We start from the raw sequence: 23,483 nt of genomic DNA, 5'->3' as shown, positions 1-23,483 counted from the left end.
TACATATAATCGCTACTAAAATAGCAGCACAGCACAGTCATGATGACGGTGATGTCACCATGTTACTATGATGACATTTCAGCTACACCCTTAGCGATTCTGCTCACACTTGTCCTGCTTTTCCTTCTTCCCGTACCACTTCTATTAATCATTAATTTGATTAAGTTAAGTTATCACTGAAGATAAGATTACCAGGCTATGACAGAACAGTGATCACATCTTATGAACCACATGACCCAGAATAATTTGCATAGTACTTGCATGAAGGATGCTGATCCAGTCAACCTAGTTGAGACCTAGAATAATTTATGCCGAAAATATTCCCCAGACCTAACCTATGCCTTTCCTGCCTAATAAACATTGTGAAACATCTACCAGGACGTTCTTCTGCAGTTATACTTTTCACTTTTTTTCTTTCTCTTGCATGAGAGCTGGGAAAGTATGGTTATTTCATCATTCACAGTGGTTTCCAGTCCCTGGATCCAAATTTACACTAGATCAACTGTGCTGACCGAAGTGGACATCCCCAATGCCCTTATTCCCATGGCAGCCCTTCCAGCCCCCTGAGAATGCTACACAGAGTCAGGAGACCCTGCTGAATGCAGTGAGCTGTGTCGTGTGTATGTGGGGGGATCCCCTAAAATCTGGCAGAGGGGCTTTCCATGAGCAAAGCCCTTCCTCTTGCAGATAGTAGATCCTGGATGCAACCCCCTATTTTTCAGCTCATGACAGCTTTTGGATCCATCTCCTATAACCTGAAAACCAAGTAACAACTTTTACTGGGACAACATGCCATTCAGTAGGATACAGCAACCATTTAATAAGTGATAACTTATCATGGTGTGTGTGTAACCATTAGGTAACCTGGTTGACTGTATCATCCTACCAAGAAAAATATACCATCCATCAGGTTCGGATTTGTATCCAGCATGTGTGAAAGTATAATTTGCAACTGGCTCATCAGGATACAAAATGTTCAAAAATAAATCCCATTTGTTGACAAATAAATCTGTACTTAATTTCCTGGTTTTTAAACATATCTAAAAGGTTACTTTTTCCATCTCCAAGATATCCTATTTGGCCTTAAATATAGTACAGGACAAGACAAATTTTGTTTTGGAGATTATAATTGTTGTTGCTAATAACAAATTCATCAGCCCCTTCGTCCCACCTGCTGAACTTCCCAAGATGACCAGCAGAACTATTGTAGAATCCAATCAAATCACAAATAATTTTTAAGGGCGCAATCCTATGCATATTTAGACAGAAAAAAGTCTTACAACTCCCTGTACTCCCCAGCCAGCCATGCATAGGATTGCACCCTAAAAGGTCTTTCCAATACTTCAAGGGCCAGACTAGATATGACATTAATTGTGTGACTGCAATTAACATATAAGTTTTTTGTAATGTAAATAGTAGCCATGGAAGTGTGGGGAGAAGCAGCATTGAGAGCATGGGGGCAGGGGTGTTAAGTAGGAAGTTTAACCCTTCCCTCCCACTGTGGTCCCTGGCCCCCAGGGCAAAGCTCTCATTTGCATCAGGAGGGAACCCATGTTTTGTGACTGCCTCTTCCTCCATAAGAAAGAAATCCCAGTATTTCCAAAGAAGACTTTATTCATTATGTCCAGCTCCATTTACAGTCATAACTGCAGTACCCTTTTTCTTCCACCGTGCTTCCCTTCTCCCTCTCCCTACTGGGTCCTACCAGCGAGAACAAACTTCTCAGAACTCAAACAAATAGCCAACAGGATACAACACCTCCTCTTCACACAATGTCATATCCAGCTGGCCCCAAAACAAGACACAGCTCCAACCCGTATGCTGGAAACTTGCCCCCTCATGTTGACACTTTCAGAGTACACCCTGTAGCAGACCATAAATCTTTGTCAGTCTCCATAACTTCAAGTTACATCTACATAGACTTTTATTACAAGTTTCACCTAAATTCATACAGCATTGGAACCTATGATCCCAATTATGTCCTGTGGGTGTTCCGCACCCCGAGTTTCTGCCTGGAAAACAAATCTGTGAAGCTGAAAATCTCAGTGTTGTTCCTAACTGAAGCCATGCCAAAAGTGTAATGAACTTCCTTATAAGCGCAATATGGCAACAACATTCCATATGCAAACTAACCCTAAGCCAACCTACAGCACAAAGCAAATACTCACAAGGGGTAAGAAAGTCAACAAAGGCCGGACTCTCGGGCGTGGTTTAAGCGTTGCTGTTCCAGTATCTGTCACTGAACCAAAGCGATTATCCCCATAATAAATGCCATCCACTTCACCTAAACCAAAAGAGAAACAAGTAAGCAAAAGAAGGCAACTATGTCCAAACACGGTTTTTAAATTCTCCTCCAGGGTAATGGGTAGAACTTCATGGGTTTATGGAAACATTCCTGAATTGCTGCTTAAACCAGTATTATGAATCAGATAGAGATCAACAGAATCATTTAAGATAGCCAGGTTCATAATTTCCTCTCTCTAGCTGAATACGGGCTCCACTTTTGTTTGACTTTTGCAAACTGGTTGTGCTGCCTAAATTGCTTGTGATATTTTCCATGAGTACAAGTGTCCAAGGGTGGAGAGCAAATATTTTCATGAATTGCTGGCCCTTAGAACAACAGTCATGTAAGAGGTCACCATGATTTCTGAAGCACTTGAGATATATCAAGGGTGGCGAACCTCAGGCCCCACCTCCTTTGCCTTCAGTCAAGTCCACCACTGGAATGCAACTCCTCAGAACTTCTCCAACATTCGGCTCTTGGGCTGAAAGAGGGTCTCCACCCTGAGATATACAGAACGTCTTAGAATTGAGGGTCAGTTCATGTGTTGCTTTTAATACAAGACCTAATGGTCATCTGAGACATTTCACAGACACAAATTCAAGTTTGCTACCAAATGTAAACCCAACAGGGGGCTGCAGCCAATTACAGATATACTGCTTGGGGAGCTGCATGAATGATACATGTGCTAGCAATCATGTAGTTGCTACAGTCACACTTACATTTTTAGGTGTATGCTTAAAACATCTTAGGTGCGTGCACCTAAAAATATGTAATTTGTGAAGTGGCCTTAATTCATGAGTACAATATCCCTGTTAATAGTCATTTATGAATCATTTGCACAAGTACAAACTGTGGCTAATGATCACATGCTAATGGCAGTCCAGCGTTGTTTATATTACTGACAGCAGCCACAATTTCTATGTAAGTGTGAACAATTTCTATCATTTATAAAGGATGCTCTCTCTCTCTCTCTCTCTCTCTCTCTCTCTCTCTCTCTCTCATTTTGCATCTATTCCCAACCATCAGGCTAGTATTCAGCTCTTCCACCAAAGAGCTTAAACCATTTTATCCTCAAAACAACTCTTGTGAGGGCAGTTAGGATGAGAAGTGGTAACTTCTTCAAGACAACTTAGTGCAGGGGCAGGCAACCTTTTTTATGTTGGGGTCCACATTCCGTCGTGGGTAATCTGTGAAGAGCTACATGTCAATGGTGAGCAGGAGGCAGGGCTTGAGCCAAAAGTGGGTGGGTCACCCCTTTTCTTTTTCTGCAACTCTCTTTTCTCTCTCTTTCTGCAACACCGCCCAACACACAATTCTTCTGTCTCCCTTTTCCTTCCCATGCAGCGGGCTGCCAGGGAAGGCACAGATTGCTCTTGCCAAAGGTCTGAACTGATCGCATGCAGAGGGCTTTTGAAATTAGGCTGAGGGCCACACGAAATTAGGCCGAAGGCTATCCACCCCTGACCTAGTGAGATTGGAAGGTGAGTGGGGACCCTATCTCCCATTTCAACACAACACCCTTAACTACTATATGTAGGGATGGTGCGGGAGCCCGATATCATCTGGGAATCCAGCAGAACCACCCCTGCCCGCACCCCCGAGCCCCTCTCACCAAGCCCCTGCCTGCCCCCTGCCCAAGCTCAGTGAAAGGCCTGCACTCACCCTCGTGGCCTCTTCGAGCGTCGCAGTCCCCATTTTTTGAGAAATAAAATGGCAACCGCAAAAATATGCATATTTGCGCATGTGCAAAAATGCGCACTTTGCAAGTGTGCATATTTGCATATGCAAAAATGCACGTTTTCGCTTGCACGAATATACACACTTTGCAATCACCATTTTATTTTTCAAAAAATGGTGACCACAGAGCCGTCGAGGCCGCCAGGGTGAGTGCGGGTTGCTTGCCAAGCACAGGAAGGGGGCAGGGGCTGGGTGAGTGCCAGGAGAACCAAGACGGGGTTGGGTTTACACATCCCTAACTATATGGCACTGGCTGGCTCTAAAGTAAGCACAGAAAGCAGTATAAGTAGGGAGTCCTGGCAGTACAGCTCCATAGTTTTGCAATGCTGATGAGTCACTCATGGCAATGTGAAAGGAAGAAACAAGCCAGCATTTTCAGGTTTGGTGAGAAAGGCTCTTTGATTCCACCCCCCTGCCTTCCTCTCTTGTCATACCCCCATAGAAATCAGGCAGCTGATTCTGCTGATACAGACTTTGGCAGGCAAGCACATAGGACTGTGGTGTCAGAGCACAAGCAATGGCCTGTCGGTAACCACACCGCACTGCACAAAGATCCCTGCTGAATCCCAAGCTACCGCCTTTCTCTTATGTCCTAGCGCTGCCAGCTGCACAGCCCCATGGGCAGGGAGTCTGCTTTCACACACAAGTGCTTTGGTTTACTTTATCACTTCTACAGATCTTGACCATTCAATCGCACACAGGGCAGAGAGGGACAATGAGCCCTCACTGTTGCTTAAGAGTATCATTGCTCTTTCAGCTTTGCAGCCAGCACGCACAGCGCCTTTTGTCTGGTGGCAGCTTTGCAAGAACCACCAAGCAGAGCGAAGGACAAGTGAGCCAGGGCCTATCTCCATTCAGCAAGTGAATAGAGACTACAGTGACAGGCACAGGGTGAGGCTTAGCTGAAAGAAATTGCAAGTTTTTCCCCTTTTACTGTGTGTCTTCATTCTTGCCTAAGGAATGGAAAGAATTAGAAAAAGATCCTTGTGGCCACAACTGCACCATGCATAATTACCTGGAAATACCCAGGTACGGCCTGTTTATTGAACAAACTGAGCTTTAAAACAACCCCTTTTTTCTGCAGCACTCCTGCATTTTAGAAGTAAACCGCTGCTTTAGGGTTTTAAAAGGAGGCTATTTTTCCTCATTGCCACAGGACCACCAAATTTCAGCAGCAAATTCTGCGGCATGGCACTGGGGTGGGGTGGGGGTGAGGGAGGGCACGAAAAAGGCCGGGTAGACTTAGCTGAAATAAATTGGTAGTGGTTTTTTTTTTCATTTTGCTTACCTCACTGCTTCATTCTTGCCTAAGCAAGGCATGGAGGAATGAAAAGAATTAGGAAATAAGCCATAGCTGTACCATGCATAACTACCTGGAAATGTCCAGTTTGGCCTACTTATTGGGCAAACTGAGCATCTTCCCCTGGGGTCCAGCCCGAGGTTGAACTGGACAAATATTTATTTTTTATTTTATTTATTTCATTTCTATACTGCCCAATAGCTGAGCTCTCTGGGCGGTTCACAAAAATTAAAACCAAAAAGCGCAGGATAAAATAACTGCAATTGTCCTTCCTCACACTGCTCCCGTAGCCAGGAAAGGTTAAAAAGAAAATAAAAAGGATATTAGGATGGGTACATATAAACTTGGGAAGAGGAAACAATTCAGAGGGTGTTTCTACATTAAGCAAAAATCCCGCATCCTTACCCGGGCTTTCTGCTTTCGGTTCTTTGCAGGATTAGGATAAGCTCCTTTACACAGCAGGCAGACACATGGTTTGAATCGAGGGAGCGCCTCCCTCCCTCCCTGGCATGTATGCAGAAGTACGGGGAGGGGGAGTCTTGTTTTCATTGCTTAACTGGTGCTGTACTGTTTCCTCGGAGCCCCCAGGAAAGCTACGACTTACTTCTGAGTAGACAGAAGATCACACTGTAAGTCTGCAACCCTCGGCACACTTACTTGGGAGTAAGCCCCATCAAACTTAATGGGGTGATCTGAATCAACAGAGGATGTTAATTCTGAGCTTGGTGGAGTGGAGGATCAGATCTGTCTCCCTTCATTGCAGGGAAGCATTTTACCTTCTTCTCCCTCTAATTGAGAAATGTGCTCAAGCATTTACAGGGACACGTGGTTTGAATCGAGGAAAGTCCTTCCTTGCAAGTTCATAGTGCTACACCAACATAACACACTGCCAATATGGCACCCTTAACTTTTATTATCAACTTATCTCCAATCTTTTTGAAAGTGGGATAAAGGTGGAAATGTGCGGGAGACATCCTGGAGGTTGACGACGTCATGTAAAGGGCCCGCAAACCTCCTTGAATGACCAATCACAAGCATGCAATAAATCGCTCATGTAGAGACACCCAGAGTGTGCAAGCCAGAGATGGTCAAGACATTCTGGTGCCTTGGACAGAAATCCAGATGCCACCCCCATGGCAGTAAAAATAATAAACCAAATAATTGACGATTGCTGCTTTAATGTTACCCCAAATCTGGTTCCTGAGGCAGGTCATCTCACTGTGCCTAATGGTAGGGAAAACCCTAACACACACCTTGGTTCCTCTGTTAGGCCACATCAATAGCCCATCTCTAATTTGCATCTCCTCATCAGTGGAAATTCAGTCTTTATTTTTACACTGTATTATCCCACCTTTTGGTCCTAACTGGGATCCCAAGCTGGCTAAGAAGTAAACATAAGAAATATAAAAACATAAACATTTAGGGCTGTCACCTGATTAGAGACACTAGTAACCAATTAACAACGCAATCCTATGCATGTCTACTCAGAAGAAAATCCAACTGCTTTGCAATGGGATCTACAGCTGGATAAGCCTTGCAGCCTAAATTAATCAGTCAATTAACTCAGTTAATTTTCCATACATTTGTATTTGAGTAAAGAAAAAAAGTTATGAAGCAAGGAAGATAACTTTCTTTGTTTTTAAGAGGCTTCCTTAGTTAAAAATACATTTTTTAAAAAGTCGAGGCACCTTGTTAGTTAATTATACTTTCTTGGGCTGCACACTTACTAAAGAGTACATCCCACTGAAATCAGGGGAACTGTAGAGTAAATGTGTAAAGGATTGTGTGGCTGATCAATTAATTTAATCAACACTGCAGCCGTATTTAAAGACATTAAATCAATAAACTTAAAACCAATCAGCAATATTAAATTACTTTAAACCATCAATGAAGTAGCAGATGCTGCTGCCTAACATTAAGCCAACCCAACTAATCCCATAGCTTCCAAATGCCCAGCAGAATAAGAAACTTTTTCTGCATACTTCCTAAAAGCTAGCAAGGTGGGAATCTCAAGAAGAGACAGCATTCAAAGGGAAGGGACCACAACAGAAAATCAGGGGTCACTAGAAGATCCCAGTTGTCATTTCGAAGGGAAACCAGTGCTGAAGAGACACCACAAATACTTCTTGGATGTGAAACAGCTCTTACTCATCATCATTAATAACTGGAATTGTTTTTAATGTTGTATTTTTAATATTGTATTTTAAATGTGATTTTAATATTCATATGTGAACTGCTTAGGGATTTTATTATATTTAGTGGTATATAAATATCACATATAAATAAAAAATCAAAACAAATTATTGTATATACTAAGAGCAATCTCAATTCTCCAAGTGCTGGCCATTCTGTAGCCAAAACAGTGTCACCTATGTACAAAAGGGAGGTATCATCAAGCTTGGGGGAATCAAACAAGTTTGGGAAATTTAAAAAAAAAAGTTTTAAAAACTTGTGGGAAAAATCAAAACAGCATGCTCAGTGAGCATGGAATGCTGACAGACTATGGGGGAAAATAAATGGAAAACCATAAGGCAGGGGAGAACGGAATATGGAAGAAGGTGTGGGTCAACAGGAACACTCCACACTGCAACATTTTGTTGCAGGTTCTATTTCTTCCCTCATTTTCCAGTATTCAGGCTGTGAGTGCTGCTGTTGATTTAGCCAAAACGACATCCTCCACACAAAAGAGGGAAATATCCACAGGCTCATTGGAACCCTGAGATCTGCAGAAATACAAAAAAACTTTTTAAAAAACTGAATGGAAAACTAGGTAGGGGGAGGAACGGAATGGAATATCCTCAACAAGTATAATATTGTTGTTTTCAGGAAGGCCTTTCACTTCCTCTGTTCTATTACAATGCCTCCAGCAACCCGGTGCCTGCCAGATGTTTTTGGACAACAATTCCCATACACCCCAGCCAACATGGCCAATGGTCAGGGACTATGGGAGTTGTAATCCAAAAATCTGAAAGAAGACCATGGATAGTAATTCCATTACTCTCTTTATGGTGCAAGCATTCTTTCTAAACCTTGGGTTAAAGATAATTATCCCCCTTGTAAAGATGACAGGGAAACAAACCTGATGATCATGTTGGTGTCAGAGCTGGGAATAGAATTTGGGGACTTCCTAGCTTCCAGCCCTATGTTCTAGCCATAGGACCACACCTCTCTGAGCTGTTCTTTCTAGTAGTGAGCACAACCCATAATTTACTTTAATAAGATTCTCAGGTGAACAGCATGAATTAACAGGTATGATCAGCAGAGACACTCCAAGTCTATAAGCTCCACCTCTGCTTGAAGGGCTACTCTGTAGCAATTTGCTACAGAGAAAGCAAACATTAAATGAAGGAGGGAGACACGCAGAATATGCACAATCAGCAATAAAACAGGATGAATTCCCACATGAAAGGTCCACACCCATCACAATCAATTACATTTCATGATTGATTCAAGGTTGGTGAGAGAGTGAAAAGACAGTTTCATTAAAGGATTACATCAATTATAGATATAGGTATTCAATGATCATAAACCGCGTTGATTTAAAACCATAGTTAAGGCTATCTCATGTTGGCGCAAGGCCCATAAAGCCTGGAAATTGGAAGCTTAGGCTGATGCCTTAACAGGCATGCCCCATAATCAGTTATTATATACACTGGAGGCTGGTGTCTCTGATGTCAGTGGAGTGATGAATCCACTCAGGGTTTCACTCAGAAGCAGTCAGAACTCTAAAGGAGCTTCACACCTCGGATAGCTCCTGTAGAGTTCTGACTGAAACCCGGATTACTGTCCCACTGACATCAGAGTCACCAGCCTCCACTGAAATACACACACACACACACACTTGAACTAGGCAGCTTCATTTTTCTTGCAGTGATCGGATTGTCTAGGAAATGCAGTGCATAATCCTCAGCGATACAAGGGAAAGAGCTGGGAATACCCTTCTCGGGAAGATACCTATTTCTGTTTATCATTATTTTTTCCTTACCAACTAGCTTGCAGCTGAAATTCTTCAGTTACCTGATTGTCTGATCTGTCATGGTGATAGGTGTCACTGACACCCAGTCTCATCCATCCTTATAATCTTGTGCCCAGTTTCCCTTTTAGATGGCCAAATTAAGTTTTTGAGAAAAGCAACAGATAATCATGAGTGGGATTGCTTCAATGAGTATTCACATCATAACACTGACACACCCTCAAAAATGTCCTCAAAATGGACTGCATATCTGACATGTCATTAACCAGTTGTGTCATGGTTTCCACACATCTCGAAATTGCAACTCATCACATCCTCCATCCATTTTTGGAACCTTCCTGAAGAGGTGGCAAGTTATAATTTGAATGTACATTTGTCACATTTGAATTGTATCCAAGATGCACAAAATGGCACACAGGAGCTTGCGTTGAACCATTCACATGACCAGTTTGCTGTCTGATACAGAGTGATTATTGGCGCTGGCTTGGCCACAGCAGAAAGTGGCTCTTTGAATGGGCTGTTATGTAGAAAGAGTGATATTGCACTGTGGAAAGCAGAATTGTGTTGGAGTCAATTAGCTTTTCGACAAGAGACTGTTAATGCACTGTATCTACTTTTGGTTTCACTGCAGAATTGAGATCTGAGCACTCCAGGAAGAGCATTTTCTTTCCTGCTTTTCCACTACGTAACCTCTAGGCAGCACTGTGGTATAGTGGAATAGTAGAAATTCAGAAGTAGAAGTAGCATTTTCTTTCGCTTCCTTTAAATAATACTACATTTTCCCTGCTCTAAAAAAACTCATCGGAAGTGCTGCTTAAAAACAGAAGTAAAACTGGAGGGTCACAATATCGTGTAAAGAACCGGTAAATAACCGTGAGTAGGGAATGACGAGCGCACAATAAATGCCTCATATAGAAAAACTCAATGCATCAGGTTGAGTTGGAACCTGTCCCATGTACTTTCAAGTGTTATCCTCATAATATTATTAAGACTGCTATCCTAAAAACACACTTACTAGGCTAGGAAATGTAGTGGGATTTATTAAGCATGGACTGGATTGCCCTGCATGGGTCAGATCGGCATCACACTAACTATTCATTTGACAGGAGGAGGATCAAACCAGAAACAAAGTGACTTGCCCAAAGACATACAGTAAGTCCGCAACATTTGTAGACAAGTTCCACACTTTGTTTACTAAGGGCATTGGCCTTACACCATCATGCAGCCTTCCGTAACCTCATGCCCTTCAGATGGGTTGGATTACAACTCCCCCCATTCCCCAACTGTGGCAGCTGGGGATGATGGGAGTTATAGTGCAACACATCTGGAAGGTGCTGGGTTGGAGAAAGCTGGCCTAATGTATGAGGTTTGCACTTGCCTTCCACAATCTCTCATTCCTTATCTTTTGTTTGTGTAATCTAGAAGCTCCAAAACTTTGACCAGCCCTTCTTTTAGGTTCTCGTGAACTGCTCTCCTTCTCCACCCTCCTGCAGCATGCTCTGCCCACACAAAGTCTGTTCAGAGGGCCCATCTGCCTTATCTGTGTGCAACCACTTGCCACAAGTAGGTTGATAATGCCAAGTAGCTGCAATACCCACCAGCCCGTTCCCACCTCTCATTTAGTGTCCCCCCTTTCTCCCAAGATCAGGTGTCACTTTACGAAACCCTGATATGGCCTTGTATCCAATTCTTTTAAGAATGTATGAGCTGTACTACATCAGAGTAGTGCAAACGGAAAGCTGCTTTATGGAAAAATAGCTGAACAGGAGTTCATACAGAAATTTGACTGCATCAGTTGGGAGCTTAACAGAGACAATGGTTTCTTTGCACACTATAAAGATTCTACATAACTTAATTATTACTTTCCTTGTATGAACTTGAGAATGTTTCCTCTTGGTTGGCTTTCAACTGACTTTTCTGCATTGCTTTGTCCAGCATCTGATGAAGTAGGTTGTCACTTACGAAAGCATACGCCGTTTTACAATAAAACGTTAATCTTAAGATGCCATTGAACACATTTCTTCCTTTTTGCTGAAAAAATGCTATCAAACCTTGCAATATAGGGCAAAGTATAAACTGTCTTCCAATTGCCTGAATACAGATTGCCCTTGAAGATGGGCACAAACACATCCACAAATGGCCTGGCACACTCCATATGTTATCAAATCAGTTGTCCCCATGAAATCAGGAAGCCTCTGCTTGTTTGGGGCACTATTTAATGGACAATGAAATGTAAAAAGAAATGAAGTGGACCCAGAGGCAATAGATAGATAAGTCATTATATGTTTAATTATGCCCAGTGCCTTCTTTCATAAAGTAAAGCCACTTTGAAAGGACAGAATTTTGAACAGAAAAGCGGGGGGCGGGGCTTACTACTTCCCCTTCCCATCATTTCTCCCCAGTAGCTTTTCCATCCACAGGGTTCAAAACAAAGTGTTTGCAAGGCCAAAGATGGATCTGAAACTAAGTTGCCAGGGGGTGAGGGTGGAAATAACTGGAGAGGGGAGTTGGAATGAGAAAATAGGAAGAAGAATGTGACTCCAATATTGGAGAGGAATGGGACTCCAGAGAACTCTTTAGAGGTACATCTGCCCCTATTCCCTTTGCTGGACTAGACATCCATTCCTTATAATCATTTGCAACATTAATGCTTTCGAACATGTATCCTCCTTATGATCATGGCCTGCGCCAAGCAGCTGACATAGAATGAGAAGAAGGCTGAACAGCTGGGAGACCGAGTTAAGGCACTCCAGTGAACCAAGCTATGAGATATACCTACCCTGACACCCGTATGGGCATGTCTGAGTTCAGCATGTGAGTCAGTGAAATAAGCCAACTTGAATAACATGACAGAACTCAGCTGGCTTGTTCCTGGTTTGGATATATTTGGCCTAAGTCTACGCCTCAGAGAACGTTGACAGTCCACAGATTGCTCACACCATCCCTGTTCTTGGCAGTAAGAAGAACTGTGAAATTCTCCTCCACGGACAGAAAAGCAGCAAGTGTTCCTGTCAGCCTTAGCTCTAATAATAAACTTCAGATTCCCACAGTCTAGCCCACTTGCTATGTTGTTGTTCAGTCGTTAAGTCGTGTCTGACTCTTCGTGACCCCATGGACCATAGGACGCCAGGCCTTCCTGTCCTCCGCTCTCTCCCGGCATGTGCTCAAATTCATATTCATTGCATCGGTTATGCTATTTAGCCATCTCATCCTCTGTCGTCCCCTTCTCCTTTTGCCTTCAATCTTTCCCAGCATCAGGGTCTTTTCCAGGGAGTTTTCGCATTAGGTGGCCAAAATATTTGAGCTTCAGCTTCAGTATCTGTCCTTCCAATGAGCACTCAGGGTTGATTTCCTTTAGGATGGACTGATTTGACCTCCTTGCAGTCCAGGGGACTTGTAAGAGTCTTCTCCAGCACCACAGTTCGAAGGCATCAATTCTTCGGCACTCAGCCTTCCTTATAGTCCAGCTCTCACAGCCATACGTCCACTTGCTATGAAGATGCCACAAAACCGGGTTCAGTCTCATACATAATTCTTAAAACAGAGTTGGGGAACATGTGGCCCTCCAGATGTCATTGGATTGCAACTTCCATCATCCCTCACCATTGGCTATAATGGCTAAGGCTGATGGGAGTTGCAGCCCAACAACATCTGGAGAGCCACATGTTCCCCAATCCTGCCTTAAAAAGTGAGCCCCAAACTTTTGAAGGCAGGAGCAGCAGCAGCAAAAAGTTGGGGCGCCATCAGCTATGGACGTCTCCTGCAGAAGCACCACCATACTAATAGAAGCTGTGCGAGAGAGTACAGGAGAACTTTAGCATGGGTTGCGTCAGGCCAATTCCTCTTAATGCAGGCCCAAACAAGCTTGGCTAAAATGAGGCTTTGCGAACTAAGCCTTCCTGAGTCAAGAAAATATAATAAAACCTTTCTTGACTCTGACAAAGATTATTGGCCCTCACTGTAATGTCATATCTGACAATGGGGAGATCAAACAAAAGAGGAAGTTCAGGACAGCATGAGCTCACTGAATGCTTTAAGATTTAACCAGGGGAGGACCAAAACAACCAAGCACCCCATTTAAAATGTGGTCTTCTGCAGGTCCTCAGGTTGCATCAATCAACACAACAGCAAATAAGCGTAGCCTCCATGGCCTGTATTTTCTTGTACAATTAAAATAAATGAAAAATGGAGCTGGCAGAACGGTCAAGGGGGACTTGCACCTTTGCTAACTGCTTGAGTCTCCTTAAGGAGATTCCACACTTTGAGAACTTTGAGATGACTTTCACTGATAGCTGCCCTGGGATCAGGGTGGCCGTTTATGAATCCCCCAAAGACAGGCAATGCTTCACCCCAAAAGAGGACATAATTATAATTTAAGTACAGTACAGCTCACCATGCTATGGAAGACTGTGACCAAGTGACCTGTTCGCCTGCTTGTTCTGCCTACTATCCAGGTGCTGTTGATGGGCAACAGCTCTTATGGTTCTTTATCTTTAAACTGGAATTGGACAAGGCAGTCCTTCAAACTGAGGATGCCTTCAGAATTCAGACAGAGGACAGTTGTCTGGCAACACTTCAAACACAGAGCTGTCCTCTGTAAAAGAAGACACACGGGAATGCAGACTGGCATTGGACATGCGGGGCATACATGTTAAAATAAACTGCTATGTAGGTGATGCGATATACAACACAGGACTCCAAAACAAAACAATCAACAATAATGCATCCAGTTTATATACTTACAGATTTTTAAAAAATATATGAACAGATTTTAAATTCTGAAAAGTTTCAGCATAAAACAGTGTCTCTAGTCATTTCAGAAATAAAAATAAAAAATATGTGTGCCCTGTGCTCTAGGTTCATGGTACTGGTATTTGGTAGAGACCAACTTCACTGACTTCTCACATTCCAGTTTCATGCATGAGCACTGAATCTAAAGCACAGGGCACATTTATTTATTCATATTTTATTTCTAAAATGTATACCTTTAATACTTTCAATGCCAATACCTTTTAATGCACTGTTCTAGCATCGCTAAAACTATGAGGATTGTGTGGGGTGAAAGCTGTGGCCCACCTTGTGGATGAGCAGCAACAGGCAGGGAACCAGGGAGGGATGCAGGCATCAGTATGTGTGGGCTTCGGGCAACGGGCACAAGGGCTGGATGCGCCTGATCTCGTCTGATCTCGGAAGCTAAGCAGGGTCAGCCCTGGTGAGTACTTGGATAGGAGACCGCCTGGGAAGCAGGCTTCCTGCACTGAGCAAGGGGTTGGACTTGATGGTCTTGTAGGCCCCTTCCAAACCTAGGATTCTATGATCTCTCCCCTTCACATACACAAAACCAGTCTGCATGTGGCTCAGGATCTTTGTGTATTGTTCAAGGAATAGCCAAAAGGGTTGGTAGACCTTGCTACTCAAGAAGCATTCACAACTACCTGTGCAATATTTCTAAGGGTGCTTCCGGATGAGGTTTTTATCGTGCCATCGCCTGCTTCATTCATGGGATTTTATCGGGGTTCCAGATGAAGACAACTTTCTCTTGTAACTTCCCCATGTTTTCCCACCGCTTCTTTTATCTTACCAAGAAAAATCCATTAAGGAAGAAAGGTGGAGCAGTTGCATAGCTCCTTCGGACTGTTAGTGCTAGGACTCTTCCATATGGAAGCATGCGAAGTATGTCTTTAAAAGCCTCCTAGATTCTCATTACTACATAAAAATCAGGTTTTTCAAGGGAGTTTCTGCTCATCTTGATGGCGATGGAAAGCCTAAAAAAGCTTTTCCCCAGTGTGCTGTCAAGTTTAAAAATGAAAGACAAAAGCTATGCTATGATTTGTGTCCCAGAAAGGAATATCTGAGCAGCATTTAATTCATCAAATATCCACAATGCCCAATTCATTACTTGGAGATAGAATGGCACAAAATGCTATAGCTGATGAGGACATGAAGGAAGATGGGGCATCTTCTTGTTTCAGGAGATTCCTGTGCCTGAACTTTACCCTCCCAAACAGCAATATAATTAATTTAAGGCGCAATCCTAAGCATGTTTAGATAGGGAAAAAAAGTCCTACAACTCCCAGCTGGCTGGGGAATGCTGGGAGTTGTAGGCCTTTTTTTCTGTCTAAACATGCATAGGATTGCACCCTTACTTACACGACTTGGTAGGGCTTATTTCTAAGACATACCTAACTATGTCGTGTCATTCACTGCATCATGCGTGAGATGTGTAGCTGTCTCTTTATGCTGAGGGCATCCATAGCTTTAAGGGAGGTGTAGGGCTGAGGGAGGGCCCAGGACTAGAATCTGGAATCTCTGAGTCAGTGACACCCACATGCCCACACCCATCTCAGGTTGGGTAACCTGTGTTTACTTTGTAATTCATCTGATGGAAAATTAAGGTGGGGATTAACCTAAACATTCAATCTTTTAGACCACGCAGCATGAAAAATATGCAGCAAACACTCAGTTCAAGGGGCCTGCATAACAGTGAGGCATGGGGTAACTTTAGGCTTAACCTTACCCACTAGGTTGCCTCAAATTGGCAGCTTTCTCAAGATAGACAGTAACAGACATGGGGCAATTCTGTCTAACTTTTTCACAGCAGTGCATATCAATCACAATCATGGATGATCAGAATGATGTTATACCTTGTACTTACAAACATAAGACCCGCGCTGGATCAGACCAAGGTCCATCTAGCCCAGCATCCTGTTCACACAGTAGCCAACCAGCTAACCATGGGAAACCCACAAGCAGGACATGAGTGCAACAGCACCCTCTTGCCCATGTTCCCCAGCAACTGGTGTACATAGTTGTGCTGGCTTTGGTACTGGAGGTAGCATATAGCCATCAGGATAGCCCTTGATAGCCTTACCCTCCATGAATTTGTCCAGTCCCCTTTTCAAGCCATCCAAAGTAGTGGTCATCACTACAACTTGTAGAAGTGAATTCCATAGTTTAACTATGTGTGAAAATGCAAACATTCAGTTCAAGGAAAATATAGAAGATGGAAAATTCTCCACTTTAAGGAGCATGCAGTGCGATTCTAGCAGCAGAAAGGTATGGTAGACTGGTGAGTATACAAGCAATCAATGCGACAGCAAAAATGGCCACCTGTCATAGCACAGCAGTTGACTAGACCTCTAGGCTGGTTCACACACGGGATCCAGCCACTTATTTCCTCCATGCAAACATGAATATTGAACAACATGGATACAGTCTGCTGCAGACCAACAGCAATATGATTTGCACAATTACAGCATGGCAGAATATTCGACAGCTGTGGAGATCACAGAAATGTCTGCTGGCCACTGCAGGTGGTGTCCATGTGCAGACCAAGCAGTCAGGATTGTTCATACAACAGGTTAGATCCAGACTAAGGTAGTTGAACTTGGTTCCCACTGAAATTGATGAGACTTAAGTTCATTCATGGCTAACTTGTCCCATTAATTTTAATGGGATCTAAGTTCAACTAACTTAGTCGAGATCCAACCCACTGTTATTCATCAGAAGGGGGGGGGGGAGCCAGATCGCATATGCAAACTGACCATATGGCAACATTCCACAAGCAGATTCTTCTATGACACGTGCATGTGTGTGTTTGTGTGAGAGAGACCGGGGGGGGGGGGAGGCCAGCATCTGCGGCCATGCCCACTGTTCATCAGCAGCTATGGCCACGACCACTGCCCCATGCAACCCACAACCCACTACTTCCTACCACATGTGGCCCGCAGGGACAAAAAAGTTGCCCACCCCTGTTGTAGGGCATGGAGGACAACACAAAGGTGACTAAAACTGCAACCCTATGCATGTCTACTCAGTTGCAAATCCCACTGAATTCAGTGGGGCTTACTCCCAGGTAAACATACATAGGATTGTAGCCTAAGGCCATCCAAATTCAAGGGAGCTAAGGTAGCGTCTTATAAGCCATTTACTAAGGGGAATAGCAAAATGTTTCGTTGAGGGCTCCTCTGTCACTTTCAGCCTCTGATCTGGATGTGAAACTTTCTCAGCATTTTTGTTTTTAATCGATCACCATCCCAGATATTGTCTCCTTGCTCCTACTTCCCTGTGGAACTTTCCTTTTTATTAAAAATAATGCTGAATATACACATTGGTATCTACTCACCACTTTGTATTGGGTGTTTTCCCCATGGGGAGGTGTTGATGTTGCAAAGCCTACATGAGGCTCCTTGATCCAATAGGGAGGAAGCCCTCCTCCCATTTTTGTATTTCAGGGCACAATCCCACTCTTAGACAGAGAAAAGGCCTACAACTCCCAGCATTCCCCAGCCAGCAAGACTGGCTGGGGAATGCTGGGAGTTGTAGGCCTTTTCTTTGTCTAAACATGCATAGGATTGTGCCCTCAGTGAAGTTATTCTGTGTGTGCACTTAAGGGAGCACACGCAGGAACATGTGTGTCTGTACATATACAGCACAGCACCAGCCTTAGTTATTGTTGCAACAGAACTGAAGAGACAAACTGATCCATCACCTTTCCCCCCACCCCCTGAGTTTATTTGAGAATATGACACATAGAGGTGGAGACTGGGGCCAGAGAAATGGTGCACCCCTTTGTAATCTGCTTTTCAAAAGTGACAACTTTGCATTGCTTCATATAGTAAGGCCTGTGCTGATTCAACAAATGTTTGTTTTCACATATTTTTAAGACACATTATTACCCAACTCAAAGGACACCCCACAGTCCTGAGAAAAGGAAGCACGTTTGGATAGAGAACAAGAAGAGCAGTAGAGAATGTGAAGAATAGCAACAGAGGTGCTCTTTGCAAATCACACCCTTAAATCCTTAGACCAAAAAATTGCCTCTACCATTCAGTCTTGGCACCCTAACAGCCCACTGCGTGGGAATTCCTGAACACAGGAGACTGATCTTGCAAAGCATTCTATATGAGATTGGACATCAGATGAGACTTAATCCTAACTTTAGTGTCTAGAAGAGCTCCAGTGTTGACAGATATTTGTCACAGACTGGGGGCATAGGTTGCTAATTAAACACTTCTTTTTTTCTTCTTTTTTTTCCATAGCAAAGAACTGACTCATTCTTTGAACTAGAAATAAGCCAAAGGGCAAAGTTTCACATTTCATTTAATCTCAGATAATTATTTCTCTCTCTCTCTCTCTCTCTCATATTGCTTGGGTCTCCCTTTCATCCAAAATATCACTGTCCAGGATACTGAGACAGAATCAGCACTGCTGCCTATCTTGAGCCTACACGCAGGTACAAGTTACATAACTCTGGTGGCCTCAAAGGGTGTGATCTGTGTTTTGCTGCACAACCTTCATTGATTCCGACAGCACTTGCGTGGGATTTTTGCACAATACCCTGTTGCAGTGAGATATTACACAGTAGCATGGCTTGGTGGATAGCATTTAAATGTGCCAGACTGATCCCCATCCCCTTAGCTGACACTCAGCATTGCTCCAGCACTGCTCAGAGTTGGCGCCCACCCACCTGAGCCTCCAGGCTGTTGTACCACAATAACAAAATACAGGAGAGAAATAAAATCCACAGAATGAAGAAATCTACTGCCATCAACACCAGAGGCGCCCACCAAATACCCCCCCAAAAGCTTCCTTATGCCTACAATCAGTGTAACTCAAACCTCTTGAAAACAATGTCAGAGATTTATTTGCAACTGTCTGGTGGCTCACCTCCCATACCCTTGCTTTACAAGGGAGCCCTAGCGATCCACTCATTCCCCTTGGTTTTGTTTGGGTTTGAGTGTTTTATTTTTTACAGAGCTGATCACAGGCTGCTAGTTCAGTTTTACAGGTTCTAACATGTTTCTCTTTAATCCAGTCGTTCCTACCAAATACTCCCTGTAGTTTTCCCAACCATAGGGCTGCTTCATAAGTCTCTCTCTCTCTCTCTCAGCACAAATGAAGCACCCAAACCAATGTCAGAGTTGTTCACTCCACTTCTGCGTTTGGCGGTTACTCCAGGGGCTGAAGTTGGAGCCTAATCAGGTGAAATTACACAGTGAGAGTGTAAACTGGCTTCCCCAGTAGTCCTCTCACTCCCTTGAAAGCTCAAGAAGGGTGGGGGAGAACTTTCGGTATATGCTGAAAGAGTGCATACTGACCAGAGCGTGCCAGGTTGTCAGAGCTGACCTCCTGTGTGAAGATCCAAGGGGGGTTGGTGACGTACAGGGAGCTGGTGGGATTGTCGCTGGCATGTTTTTTCCCGAAGAGTCGGCTAAAAGTTCCCTGCACAGAATGCTTCTTCATCCTTACTTCTACCTTCTCCGGTGTGTTTCCAAATACTCCCTCTAGCAAGCCATATTTCCAGTTTGCTCAGTTACCACCCAGCACACAGAGCTCCAACAGGTGCTAGTCTGCCGAGCTACCTTTTCAGCTGCTTTAAAGTTAAACCACCTGAGCAGGTCGAAGAAGGAGGGCCGGCTGCTGTTACCTGGCCACACCCCGTAGCAGCTCCTTTGGTCACATTCTTTCCTCACTGCTACAATATGCCATTGTTAAACCCCAGGCAGTTCTTTAGTCCAAGAGTTTGTGAAGGTCTTCCCCAGGGCACCGCCACATCCAAGGGAGACTTTAAGGACTACAATAGTTCCTAGGAGAGAGAGAGAGTAAAAAATCAAAAATCAAACCAGGTTTTCAGAGGTAAAGCTGAGAGAATAAAATGCTTTGGCTGGCAAACAATGCATGAATTCCCCAACTTACCAGGTCAATATTTATTAAGGTTTATAACCCTCCCTATTTGTTAAGGCTCAGATGAAGTCAAATTTGTGTGTGTGTGTGTGTGTATATATATATATATATACACACACACACACACACACACAATAACATTTTTTTTAAAATGAAGGTATAACATAGCAATATACAACTATAATTACTCTGTGCTTATTCAAAGCTGCTGCATTTTTGCCCTTATAAAATGTTTGTGAGTTCAGGCTAAAGCTTTGGTGAACCTCCCCATGGTTAGGAAGCTGTCACTGGGAAAGTCTCTACATCCTCATAATTTATACTGACTTTAAGAGGGAACTATGAAGCCATAGCCAACGATATAAATCATAATGAGACATAGCAATGGGAGAGATCTGTTTTTAAATAAGGAAATGCCTCTTCGTGAAGACTTGTCCCACTTTCCTATAATGATGTTTAACACACGGGTGGGGAACCTCTTTCAGCCTAAGGGCCAAATTCCATTTCAGGGAAGCTCTTGGGGCCCATATGCCAGGGATGGGCAGGGCTGAAGGCCATGTGGGTGGGGCTAAAGCAAAAAGATTGGGGCCAAAATACCAGCCAATTGTAGCTTTAGGGCACAATCCTATGCATGTTGGGACAGAGAAAAGGCCTGCAACTCCCAGCTTTCCCCAGCCAGCAAGGGAATGCTGGGACTTGTAGGCCTTTTCTCTGTCTAAACACGCATAGGATTGTGCCCTAAAGCACTTACTGCCCGTAATGAAGTCCTAGGAAAAGCATTTCAGCCTTTTAGAATGGGGAAAAAACTAGAGCTGTGCACAAATCGCCTCTTGAAATTCTCCACCTTACTTGTGGGTAGAGAAATTTGGGAGACAATTTCACCAAATTTCTCCAGGAGGAGGAGAAATTCTCAACAGTTTCTCACAGGTACAGCGCTCCAATGGCAGGGCTTGTAGCACAGCTTTTTTCTTTTTTGGTAAGGGTTTGGGCGGGGGGGTTGTGCTGCAACAGCATCAACTGTCTTGGCAGGCGGGCCCCAGTTTGCATCCACTGCAAAGTAGATGGGGGCAGTGTTGTGTCCAGTGGAGTTAGTGCTCTGCCAAAACCTGTCCTCCAATTTCCTGATTTTTTTCTCCCCCCATCAAAGAGGCTTCCATTATTCTGCCTCATTCAGGATGCTTTATAATTTATTTTTGTGGTGATTTTGAACTTATCTAATCACAGCAAGTCTCCCAGGCTGCCTGCATGCCCTGATCTGAGAAAGCCCTATGGGAGGAATTACCTCATGGTGCCTAAAACTGGGCTTTAATTGAAGTGTAGGAAGCTGAGGAGGCTACAGGCTGCCAGAGAAATGATTGTACAATGAAAAACAGGACAGCCTGTAGCCTCCTCGGCCACCTCCTAAGTAAGGTAAGCCCAAGAAACCCAAACCCAACCCATGAGAATTTATCCGAAATTTCGTCACCATTGAATTTCTTTTTGAAAGCAATTTCTGTTGTATCAAATTGAATAAGAATGGTCGAAAAAAATGTGGGAGAAATTTTTGGCACAGCACTAGAAAAAACTGTACAAAAGCTGGGAAACCAATTGATGGTTAGGGAAAAGAGGTGTGGCTATCAGGGGAACCCTGGAGGGCCAGATTTGGCCCCCAGACCTGAGGTTCCCCGCTGCTGATTTAACACTAGTAAATCCATCCTGTTTGGCAAAATGGCCTTTTTCTAAGGGTTGAGAAGAAGCAAATTCTCAGAAATGTTCTCTGGAAAAAAAAAAATCTCTTCTGAGGAAAAATCTCTTCTGAGAATTTTTATCTCAGCTCTAGAGAATTCCAGTGACAAATTCTGATGAGTATGTAACAGCCTCTGCACAGTTGTACTTCAAAATGCAGACGCATGGTTCCTTGGGCATTTTAGTTGGGCCTAATTAAAAATGCAGGTGGCATGTTGTTGTTGTTCAGTCGTTCAGTCGTGTCTGACTCTTCGTGACCCCATGGACCATAGCACGCCAGGCCTTCCTGTCCTGCGCTCTCTCCCGGAGCGTGCTCAAGTTCATATTCATTGCATCCGTGATGCTATCTAGCCATCTCATCCTCTGCCGTCCCCTTCTCCTTTTGCCTTCAGTCTTTCCCAGCATCAGGGTCTTTTCCAGGGAGTTTTCTCTTCGCATTAGGTGGCCAAAATATTTCAGCTTCAGCTTCATTATCTGTCCTTCCAATGAGCACTCAGGGTTGATTTCCTTTAGGATGGACTGATTGGACCTCCTTGCAGTCCAGGGGACTCGTAAGAGTCTTCTCCAGCACCACAGTTCGAAAGCATCAATTCTTCGGCGCTCAGCCTTCCTTATAGTCCAGCTCTCACAGCCATACATTACTACTGGGAAAACCATAGCTTTGATGAGACGGACCTTTGTCGGCAAGGTGATGTCTCTGCTTCTTACTATGCTGTCTAGGTTTGCCATAGCTTTCCTCCCAAGGAGCAAGCGTCTTTTAATTTCATGGCTACAGTCACCGTCTGCGGTGATCTTGGAGCCCAAGAAAGTAAAATCTGTCACTGCTTCCATTTCTTCCCCTTCTATATGCCAGGAAGTGATGGGGCCAGATGCCATGATCTTAGTTTTTTTAATGTTGAGTTTCAAACCAGCTTTTGCACTCTCCTCTTTCACCCTCAACAAGAGGCTCTTGAGATCCTCTTCGCTTTCTGCCATTAGGGTGGTATCGTCTGCATATCGGAGGTTGTTGATAATTCTCCCAGCAATCTTAATTCCGACCTCTGATTCATCCAACCCAGCATTTCTCATGATGTACTCTGCATATAAGTTAAATAAGCAGGGTGACAATATGCAGCCTTGTCGTACTCCTTTCCCAATTTTGAACAACTCGGTTGTTCCATGTCTGGTTCTTACTGTTGCTTCTTGACCCTCGTACAGGTTTCTCAGGAGACAGGTAAGGTGGTCTGGTACTCCCATGACTTTCAGAATTTGCCACAGTTTGTTGTGATCCACACAATCAAAGGCTTTAGTGTAGTCAATGAAGCAGAAATAGACGTTTTTCTGGAATTCTCTTGCTTTCTCCATGATGCAGCAAATGTTGGCAATTTGATCTCTAGTTCCTCTGCCTCTTCTAAACCCAGCTTGTACTTCCGGTAGTTCTCGGTTCGCATACTGCTGAAGCCTAGCTTGTAGGATTTTGAGCATCACCTTGCTGGCATGTGAAATGAGCGCAATTGTGCGGTAGTTTGAACACTCTTTGGCGTTGCCCTTCTTTGGAATTGGAATGTAAACTGACCTTTTCCAGTCTTGTGGCCACTGTTGAGTGTTCCAGATTTGTTGGCATATTGAATGCAGCACTTTAACAGCATCATCTTTTAGGATTTTAAATAGCTCAGCTGGAATACTGTCATCTCCGCTAGCTTTGTTGTTACTAATGCTTCCTAAGGCCCACTTGACTTCATTCTCTAGGATGTCCGGCTCAAGTTCAGTGACCGCACTATCATGGCTATCAGGGACATTCA

The 23,483-nt window shown here is 43.7% G+C and overlaps 1 protein-coding gene across 1 annotated transcript in view; it reads right to left on the bottom strand.

The window, feature by feature from the left end:
• C4H6orf132 (chromosome 4 C6orf132 homolog) overlaps positions 1 to 19,668 on the bottom strand; it is a 58,113-nt gene extending 38,445 nt beyond the window's left edge. Inside the window, exons 1-2 of the mRNA XM_084853429.1 lie at positions 19,395 to 19,668; positions 2,169 to 2,284 (exon numbers count right to left, since the gene is read on the bottom strand). Coding sequence (XP_084709555.1) covers positions 2,169 to 2,284; positions 19,395 to 19,539 — 261 coding nt within the window. The 5' untranslated portion in view covers positions 19,540 to 19,668. The remainder of the gene's footprint in view (positions 1 to 2,168; positions 2,285 to 19,394) is intronic.
• Between the last annotated feature and the right edge of the window lie 3,815 nt (positions 19,669 to 23,483).

The sequence above is a fragment of the Heloderma suspectum genome, chromosome 4, assembly GCF_057233095.1.
Source record: "Heloderma suspectum isolate Gila_16-S chromosome 4, 16-S_ref, whole genome shotgun sequence".
Lineage (NCBI taxonomy): Eukaryota > Metazoa > Chordata > Lepidosauria > Squamata > Helodermatidae > Heloderma > Heloderma suspectum.
The sequence above is the reverse complement of the archived record's forward strand: the minus strand, read 5'-3'. Positions and strand labels throughout refer to the sequence as shown.